The 10163-nt window shown below is 38.6% G+C and overlaps 1 protein-coding gene across 1 annotated transcript; it reads left to right on the top strand.

Moving 5' to 3' along the window:
- The first annotated feature begins 2406 nt into the window (after window positions 1-2406).
- Window positions 2407-7045, top strand: LOC147420311 (uncharacterized). The gene is made up of 10 exons (XM_086504681.1): window positions 2407-3670; window positions 4167-4267; window positions 4355-4486; window positions 4579-4672; window positions 4748-5057; window positions 5380-5531; window positions 5623-5940; window positions 6024-6259; window positions 6353-6813; window positions 6889-7045. The coding sequence occupies exons 1-10, from the start codon at window positions 3223-3225 to the stop codon at window positions 7043-7045; spliced, it is 2409 nt and encodes an 802-aa protein (XP_086360807.1). The 5' UTR covers window positions 2407-3222.
- The last annotated feature ends 3118 nt before the right edge of the window (window positions 7046-10163 follow it).

The raw sequence follows: 10163 nt of genomic DNA on the forward strand, positions 1-10163 counted from the left end.
CATTCTTTGTACCTATCCATTGAAGATAAGGACATTGTCCATTCTCACACAACAGATGACCTGCACATTTTCTTATCCTGACTATCCCTTTAAAGCCCGAAAATCGTGATGTTACATCTTCACTCCACACATGTCCACTAAACTTTGTTTCCATACCTTTACTTTTTGGTCCATCCACAGAAGGTGGAAATTCAAAAAAAATATTTCCATCATATCTTCGTGGTAGCTCAGTAGCCTGCTGAAGTGAAGATACCGATTTAAATGCAATGTTGAGGACATTATGTGATGGCAACTTGGTAATAAGGTCAACAATGCTGTGTGGAGAACCTGTGGACAGTGGATGAGATCCAGATACAAAGAACCTCTTTCCAAACATTATCTCTAAGTAATATTCTCTCCCATTATGACCAGCAGTGCTTTGAACCCCATATTGCAGCTCAGTACCATCCCTCTTGTCTGCCTGTTGATGCAGTTCAATTGTGTTTTCCAACAGATTGAAGTATGAAGATAGGTATGAAACAGAGAGAGTAACAGCACCATTAGTGCATTCTATGTTTAGTATTGAGCCCGTGGAATCTTCTATAGTGACCATTAGATCATCATCAGTCATTTTGTAGAGTTAGCAATGGTGCAAGTCAAGTGTCGTGAACATGTTAGAATAGGCAGAGTTGATAAGTAAACTACGTAAAGTTGAATAAATTTATTATTAAATTTAATTAGTTAATTATTAAAGATTGAATGGCTTTAAAATTAATAAGTTTATTATTAAAGTGAATAAGTTAATTATTAAAGATTGAATGGCTATAAAGTGTCAAAAATATGGATGAATTTTACATGCAGAGTTAACAAGGTAATTATTATTGTTGAATGGCTTTAAAGAGGCAAATATGGGGCAATAACCAAAACGGTTCTTTCAATTATGAAACGTAGACACATCTCCATGATTTTTTAGTAATAATCGTTATTTAAAGAAAATGATTAATTCTAAAAAAGGATTATTGTGATTGGTCCGAATCATTAGCCGAAAAGGATTTTCGCATGGATTTATTCCTGCCTAATTTTGTTGGCAAAATACTAGTGAAGCTGAAGAGATAAGGAGTGAAGTCGTATAGCCTTAGTTAACTTCAGAAGATAAAGGCATGAAGTCGTAGAGCCTGAGATAACTTCAGAAGATAAAGGCAAGTCCTTCCTGAACGCTGGGAATCCATGTCCTGAACACTGGGAATCCAAGCAATTTGGCCAGCGAAATTGAGGCTACTGTCCTCAACGCATTGTTGTGTGGTGCTCTGCTATTCAACGTTACAAAGCTATTTCGCCATCAAAATATAGGAGATACTGGAATTCAAATCCTTCCTGCGTTTTCAAGCTCGGTGCATGTTTACATTCACATTCGAAATTGTATCTTCTTCCTGCGTTTTCAAGCTCGGTGCATGTTTAAAATCGCATTCAATATTGTTTCTTCATAGCTATTTCGCAATTGATGTTGTATCTTCCTAGCAATTTCGCTAGCAAAATTGCTGTTTTCCTGGTTTTTTAAATCTTTGAATGTGTGTCTTCCATGCTATTTTGCCAGCGAAATTGCTTTGGTTGTGCTTGTTGTTTTACTGAGTTTTTAAATCTTTGAAAGTGTGTCTTCCATGCTATTTCGCCAGCAAAATTGCTATGGTTGTGCTTAGTCTTTTTCTGGATCAAACTCGACTTCACACAAGAGGTGCAGGATGTGGTTTAGCGGCCGGCTGGGCAGAACAATTTCTTTTCAAATCGTGTTCCTGCATTTCATAGCTTTGGTGCACGCTTGAATTTGATATTTCGCCAGCGAAATTGTCTGGGGCATATCACAATATTGCGTGCCAATATGATTTGTCCTTATAATTTTCAAAAGTAGGATGGTGCTCTTCTGTGGACTTGTGCGGGTGGTTTTCTCCAAGGAATTGAGTGGCATATATATTGTATGCATGGCCGTGTTTTAAATTATTTTGACTCTTAATGATAAGCTCTTCTAAACATCAAACCAGGCAAAAATTTGAGATTATCTTAGAGCACCAGATTTTTGCATTTTTTGTACTTTTTACTTCTGGTCTTGTCCTCGTGCTCTTGCTTCACAATGAGTATCTCAAAAATTATCTTATGTCCTCGACATTGCATCAATAAGTTTTCTATATGTGCATTGAAGTTGAGGATAAATTTCTGGGTAATTTAAGAGGACTTTGGTTGATTGCACTCCTTGGATATTAATTAAATATATGCTCACTTCTATAAAATTAAAATAAGGTAAATGTCTCTTAGAGATAGAGCTTCATATTGTGGAGAGAGAGAGAGAGAGAGAGAGAGAGAGAGAGAGAGAGAGAGAGAGAGAGAGAGATAGAGCTTCATATTGTGGAAGAGAGAGAGAGAGAGAGAGAGAGAGAGAGAGAGAGAGAGAGAGAGAGAGAAAGAGAGAGAGAGAGAGACAGACAGTATGCAATACCCTCAATTAATAAACCTAAGAATATACAAGACAAGGCTTCTTTTATAAGGCTTCAGAAATTTGAGTGAAGGTGGAGGCATTAAATATCTTTTGAGCGTTCCTGCGTTTTCTAAACTGGGTTTATAATTATATTTCGCCAACGAAATTATTCGGGACTGGGCTAGTGGAAAAATTAGTAGACAGAGGTTGTCTTTCACTTTATTGACAAAGTTAGCAAGTCCAATATAGAGGTATCATCACCATATAATTATATTTTGCCAGCGAAATTATTCAGGACTGGGCTAGCAAAAAAATTATGTGCAGTAGACAAAGGCACAAGTAAATATGTCTTTCTTTGAAAAAGGTTATGTGTTTAATCTCGCTAGCAAAATTATGTGCAACAAACAACGGCCCGAATACTAATGCATAATTATCATGTATGTATTTTATGACCCTTATTTGTTTATGCATGTAGATTATACAAGATGAAAGCATGGTTGGTTTGAATACATCTGACACAATTTCGCCAGCGAAATTGTGTTGTAACCATTAATAACATTTCATAATCTATATTTATGAATGAGCAGAGCCAGCTTGGTGTGGATATTCATGAGCCCACCTCTACATTTTTGCTAGCAAAATTGTGAAGCACGAGAAGGTGTTGTCTGGTCTAAAGTTATAGTTGATTTATTCATCTAGGTTTCAATTTTGTGTTTGCTAGTTGTAAATCTAAAGGCTTTACTTTGATATAAGTATATATTCCAACTTGATTTTGTATGTTGGTCAATAGAATGACCCGTGCAGGTGGCCAGAAAAAGGCAAAGCAGGTTGTTGGTTCAAGTTCTCAGCCGAAGTCTAAGAAGGCAGCAAAATGTGTGGCAAGCATTAGTTCCGAGAAAGAGCCTCAGCTGGAAGAGGTGGCTCCTATGGAACTTGAGGGTGAGACACAACTCCAAGATGTGGAGCATATTGTCCAGGATGCTGATAATGAGCTTCAGGTCGTGGATGATGACCTTGAGCAAGAAATTGATGAGCATGTGCCAGCTATCATTGACAAACCATTGGGATCTGATATCTTAAAATCTCTTATGATACATAGGGGTAAGGCAGTTCCTGAAGTGCCCTTGTGTCATTGTTTAATTAACACCAGGGTTCGAGAGTTGAGACCGGACCTCTCAAATCTAAAAAGAGATTTTATCCACGAGGGGTATGTTCCCATCAAAGGTCTGTTTATTCTATCTCTACATCTACCTGATGGCACAACTAAACTAGTGGATGCCGAGATCCAATCCACATGGGACAAGAATTGGGTGGCTATCAATGAGGAGTTTGAGAGAGAGATTGTGGAAGACCCAGTTTGGTCGTGTTTATCCGGAAAGATGTTTTTTGTTTGGGAAGGCAATCATAGGACTACATCTTGGATGGAAGTTATTAAGGAGGTATGGTCAAGAGATAAAGAAAGACATGTTAGAATCAGAGCCGAGTTTATTGATCCTGAGCCAAAGCATGAAGTCAAACTCTTGGCCGCTCTTCAGAGATTCAATCTATAAGTTCTACTTTGTTTTATAAAGTAATATATGAAACCTTTTGTTCTCTTTTATAATTGTTAATTCTTCTGGCAGAATGAATGAGAATGCCATTGTTCTCACAAGTTTACGGGACTATTTTCAATACACAAGCACTCTTTGATCTTGTGATGTGGAGGATTTTACACCTGCAGAAAAAATGGCTATTGAAAAAGCACGTGTGAAAGAGGCTTCGGGAGGTCGTAAAGTTTGGTATCCTCTAACGCAATCCTTGCTTGCTTGGATGGTTTTCTCTGTGAGTGTGTCTACAACTTCATTTGATATGCATGTAACATCAAAACCTTTTTATTGTGTTCCGATATATTTGCTCTTAACCTCTTAGGCAAGCTACAAAAAGAACGTGGACAAAGACGAGAAGAAGATCCCTAGTGGTCTCCCCAAAGAAGAGCGCGAGCACAAACTCATGTTGATAAGAAAAGCTGTGACCAAAACATTTGTGCGAAAGATTCATAGAGTGAGTTTTTAAAGGGACTATTTTGCAATGCTTTTGTGTTTGTAACATTTGTAGTACTCTTTTATTAATTGAAGTTAATCATGTACTTGCAGATGTTGTGTATCATCAATCCAAGTTTGGGAAAGGCTTGGTTTGATGTTCTTTGGGGATTGCCAATGTTTGATGCCTCTAGGAAAATCACATTGGGTAAATTATACCAAATTTCAATTGAAGCATGCTCTCATGAGAAGAAGATTTCTATGCTTGCTTTGCTTGGTGCAGATGATAATTTGAAAAGCTCTTATGGTATTCTTGGAGGTGACCATGAGTTCATAAGATGGTGTGCAAAAGAGGTATGGATGGAGCAGCTTTTGACTGAAGCCTCTAGAATGCTTTCACTAGTGGTGGAGAAAAATATTGGAGGAGAGCTCTTGACTTTGCCAAAGCATTTGACATTGAGCGATTACTTCAATGATATTCTGTTTCGGTATAGAGATACCCTTTTTGAGCCTCTTTCAAAGGAAATGACTGTGGCTAGTCCAGCAATAAAGCAAGTTGATCTACCAAATGCAGCTCAAAGAGTTCTTTACAGGTATTTAATGTTAAGTGATACTTTGGGAGGCCTTGCCTAATTTCAAGTTTAACAATCTATTGTGAAGGTTTCTTCTATCATTGTTGAGTAGCAAGAAGATATACACTCTCCCTCATATTTGTAAAGCATGTCCAATGCTTTCACCTCCATCATTTTGCATGTATACTTCTAGTATTTTCAGAGAGGATAGAAAGTCCTCAGGTGCATTTCTTCTTAATGATTGGGAGAGAAAGCATTGTCCATGGTGGGTTGATATGAAAAAAGGATGTTGTATTGAGGAGGAAAATGAGGCATATGTAAGGCATCAAAAAGGAGAGTGCAGATCTGACTCAGGGTCAATTGGAAATATGAATGAAGATACATTGAGGCAAGTGCAAGAACAACAAAGAAATATTTTAGAAGCCGAGAAACTCCAACTGAAAAAGCTCCCTGCAAAGACAGGTCGACCAAAGGTTACTGTTGCTGACACACGAGGTAAAGAGCATCATCTTGCATGCATATTTTGTGTTTTTCATTGCATAATAGTTTATAATTTGGTCATGCTTTGTTTTGTAAATATATGTAGGGAAAGAGTGTGTTGATGTCAATATTACACATGCTGAGAAAAGAAAGAAGAGCGTCACCAGTGACATGATATACTTGCCAATTCAATCCTTCTCTCGACTCTCTCATCGTGCATCTAAGGAGAGTGTGGCAGTTCTAGAATCTGACTACATCATCTTGGGTAAGGACATACTTGCGGGGAAGTTCGGTGGAGAATTTGAAAAGATACGATCATTTTTTCTAAAAGCTGGTGGTGAGAGAAGGCAACGACACAAGAAGACTTGCGCTTGGAGTGTTGATTTATGTGTTGTTGACTTACCAACTGGATCAATGGTTCCAGGTAATGTTTTTCTTGTTAGGAAGTACTAAATCACAAAGTTGATTAATATTAGTATGCTTTCTTGATGTGCTTCTTAATTGTAGGATATGAAGCTATGCCTTCTTGGAATGATATCTCTGATGATCATGTACTCTACTCATTGGGCATTGCGACAGCTTGTATGGATGACGGTGGATGGACACTTGTTATGTGCTCCACATCCTCTCTCCCCATTGTTGAGCATATGGTCTCAAAAGTGCGGATGGAGGTTCATCTTCGATGGCTGGCTGAGACTACAGAGCCATATGCTTACACAGGAAAGAGTGAATTTGTGGTGAAGGTAAGTCTCAACAAACTTGCATAATGTAACATGTTCATTTAAGATTTAATGTATTATATATTAAATGATATTTATTTTTTTGAATTTTTTAAGGAGAATGCATTTCATGTGCTTCTTTTAAAAAGACCTGGCTGCACACCATTGCTTCATTTTGAAGAAGGAAATACAATAGGAAAAGAGCTCCAACAAAGTTTGGACTCTTATATTCTTAAACATTTTCTTCCATCATCACGACGCTCCAAACAAGCAGGCAATATTGGAAGTTGGCAAGGAGGAATTGAGAAAAGTCTTGTTTTCATGCTCATGTTTGTGGAGTTTCTAACTACCTCAAATAGCATTGTCTTGGAGTTTGGAGCAAGGACAAGACCAGTTTTGAGAGCATGTCTACATACAGGAAGGTGTTGTCTTGGAATGGATAATGATCATGCCATTATTGAGAATCATCTTCGACCTTTGATAGCTTCTCACTTTGTGGATGTGGGAGCCTCCTCCTCATACGTACCAGTAGAGGATGATGATATAGAGATCTTTGACTTTCAAGTGCCCACAGATTGGTAAGGTTTTATTAGAAATTCATTGAAGTCTTCTTAATAATTCTTTATATGGTTGAGATATAGCCTTAGAAATAGGTCTTTGCCATGTTATGTTGCAGATATGGCAAGCTTCATGTGCCAAAGAGATGACCATTTTGATCGTCCATTGGTGGAGAAGCAAAGGACACGATCGATTTTTATTGATGACCTTGCTTTGCATAGTGATGATACTACAAGTAGTGAAGCTTTATAGAGCTCTATATTTTGTATTGCTAATATCTTGGTATTAGACATTATGGTTTGATTTGACATGATATTTTTGTTGAAGATGATGAAACAGGAAACAGAAGGAAGACAACAACTGAGAGTAGGAAGAAGATGGAGAAGGAGAAGACACAAAGCTTGCGTACGAGATCTCTGTAGTCTATCTCTCTGTATTAGAATAATAGTGTGTACAAACTCAGAGCTACAAAGCTTATATGAAACCCTAAGAGCTAAGGTGTCCTTTCACACCAGGTGTCCAGGGGGAAAAACCCAGTGGGAGAAAAGTGCCCCTGGTGAAGCGCGTATACACACTAACACTACTACATGTCTACAAATCCCCCCTGTAGTGATAGTGATGTGTATGAGAGTAAGCCCAAAGCTTTTCGGAAAGCTTCAAACTTTTCTCGTGATAACGCCTTCGTAAATAGATCTGCAATGTTATCCTGTGTAGGACAGTAAGTTAGTGTGATCTCCCCTGCATGTAGCCTTTCCCTGACATAGTGGTAGTGAACCTCTATGTGCTTTGTTCTTGCATGAAATACTGGATTCCTTGCAACTGCCATAGCACTCTGGCTGCCAGTGAAAATGGTAGTGGGTGCCCGTTGACACTCACAAAGATCTGCCAATAACCTGCGTATCAATACATAATCAACTGTTGCCGTGAAAGCTGTCCTGTACTCAGCTTCACAAGTTGATGTAGCCACTGTGGGTTGCTTCTTGCTTAGCCAAGATATACATGCATTTCCTAAGAAAAAACAATTGCCACTTGTGGAATGTCGTGTGTCAAAATCACCAGCCCAATCTGAATCGCTGTAACCAAGAAGCTGCATAGAACTGTGCTTTCCATACATATCCCCCCTTGGAAAGAACATGGCAAGATTAGGGGTACCTGAAAGGTAATGAAGTATGCGCTTCACAGCCTGCCAATGATGCATACCTGGGCTGTGCATAAATCTGCTTGCTTGTGAAACCCCAAATTGAATGTCTGGACGAGTGTTGCCTGTCAAATATATCAAGCAACCAACCGTTGCTGCATAAGTATGTACATCAAAAGGTTCTCCAGCATCGTGCATGCTCAACTTTGATCCAGTTTCTACGGGTGTAGAGATTGGCTTACAATTTTGCATACCAAACTTGTCCAAAATTTTATGCAAATATTTTGCCTGCAACATGTATATGCCATCCTCTGATTGCACAAACTGAATACCCAAGTAATAATGTAGAAAACCAAGATGAGACATCTCAAAGGTTTTTCTCAAAGCATCTTTAAACGCTTCAATTTCATCTGTAGTATTGCCTGTAAGAAGCATATCATCCACATAAAGTGTTAGCATAATGAGAACTCCATCTCTCTTTTTGACATACAAAGTACTTTCTGTTGGACTATTCTGAAATCCCTGGCCAATCAAATAAGTATGTATCTTCTCATACCATGCTCTTGGAGCCTGTTTGAGACCATACAAAGCTTTACGCAATCTACATACCTTTTTCTCTTGACCTTTTACAACAAAACCACTTGGTTGAATTACATAAACTTCTTCCTGCAAATCACCATTCAAAAAAGCAGTTTTGATATCCAACTGATGCACTTTCCAACCATGATGAGCAGCAATTGTAACTAGTGATCTAACTATGGACGCACGAGAAGTAGGAGCAAAGGTTTCATCATAATCTATGCCTTTCTGTTGCGCATAGCCTTTTGCCACAAGCCTTGCTTTGTACCTGTCAACAGTACCATCTTGTTTCCTTTTTAATTACCTTAAAAACCCACTTTGTACCAATAGGCTTTTTACCTGTAGGCAAGTCCACTAGATCCCATGTATGATTCTTATGAATAGAATCAATTTCTTGCTGCATAGCATCTTTCCACTGAACACACTCTAAAGCTTGTTCAAATGAATCAGGCTCATCTGCATCACAAAGAGTGCTAAAGCAAGCCAAATCTACTTGCTCTCTGCCAAAAGAAGTACCAGCACGTGTTTTTCGTGGCAACGGTGCATCCAACTTGCTATCCTGCAAAGTTTTCTAAACCCATTTAGGCAAGGTTCTTTCTTCCCTGAGAACTTCTTGCTCTTCACGCACAATTTCCTCTACATCATGAGGTGTCACATGCTGATCAAAAGATTGATCAAGATTATCAACCTGTTGTGATTCTTGATTCTCCACAAAAGAAGGAAGCAAACCTTCAAATACATCATGTGTCTGCATATGAGGTACATCAAAAGCAACCATAGGTTGAGCAGTAGTTTTTGCAAAAATTACATCACAACTTTCAAAAATCTTGTTTGTAGCAGGATTGTAAAGTCTATAACCTTTACTTCCACTACCGTACCCCACAAATATACATTTGATTGCCTTATCATCAAGCTTCCCACGTAACTGTTGAGGGATGTGAGCATAAGCAAGACAACCAAAAACACGAAGATAACTGACTGAAGGTTTTCTGTCATACCAAGCTTCATATGGAGTAATGGTCTTCAAGGCACGAGTAGGACACCTGTTCAAAACATGTGTTGCACAAGCAACTGCCTCCATCCATAGCTAATGAGGGAAACTCTTAGCCTTGATCATACATCTAGCCGTCTCCATTAAAGACCTGTTCTTCCTTTCTGCAACACCATTCTGTTGTGGTGTGTATGGCATAGTGCATTGGTGTTTAATGCCTTTCTTTCCCAAAAAAATCCTTAAATGCACCTGACATGTATTCACCTCCTCGATCAGTACGAAGAGTCTGTACTTTGCAACCTATTTCATTTTCAACCATGGCGACATAATGTTGAAAAACTGCAAACACATCTGACTTTGCTTTGAGTGGATACACCCAACAAAACCTGGAAAAGTCATCAATGAAGGTCACAAAATAAAGGCTGTTTCCTATGGATGGCGTCCTCATAGGACCACATACATCACTGTGTACAAGCTGCAACTTTCGTGTCGCTCTAACTGAACCATCCTGCGAAAATGCAAATCTGTGCATCTTTCCAAGAACGCAACCTTCACATGCATTTCTTGGTGGCATCTCCAATAAAGACAAATCATGCACCATATTATGACGTTGTAAAGTCATCAAACTGCCATAACTAACATGCCCAAATCTAGCATGCCAC

This window comes from Adiantum capillus-veneris, chromosome 28, assembly GCF_014529385.1.
Source record: "Adiantum capillus-veneris isolate H3 chromosome 28, ASM1452938v2, whole genome shotgun sequence".
Classification (NCBI taxonomy): domain Eukaryota; kingdom Viridiplantae; phylum Streptophyta; class Polypodiopsida; order Polypodiales; family Pteridaceae; genus Adiantum; species Adiantum capillus-veneris.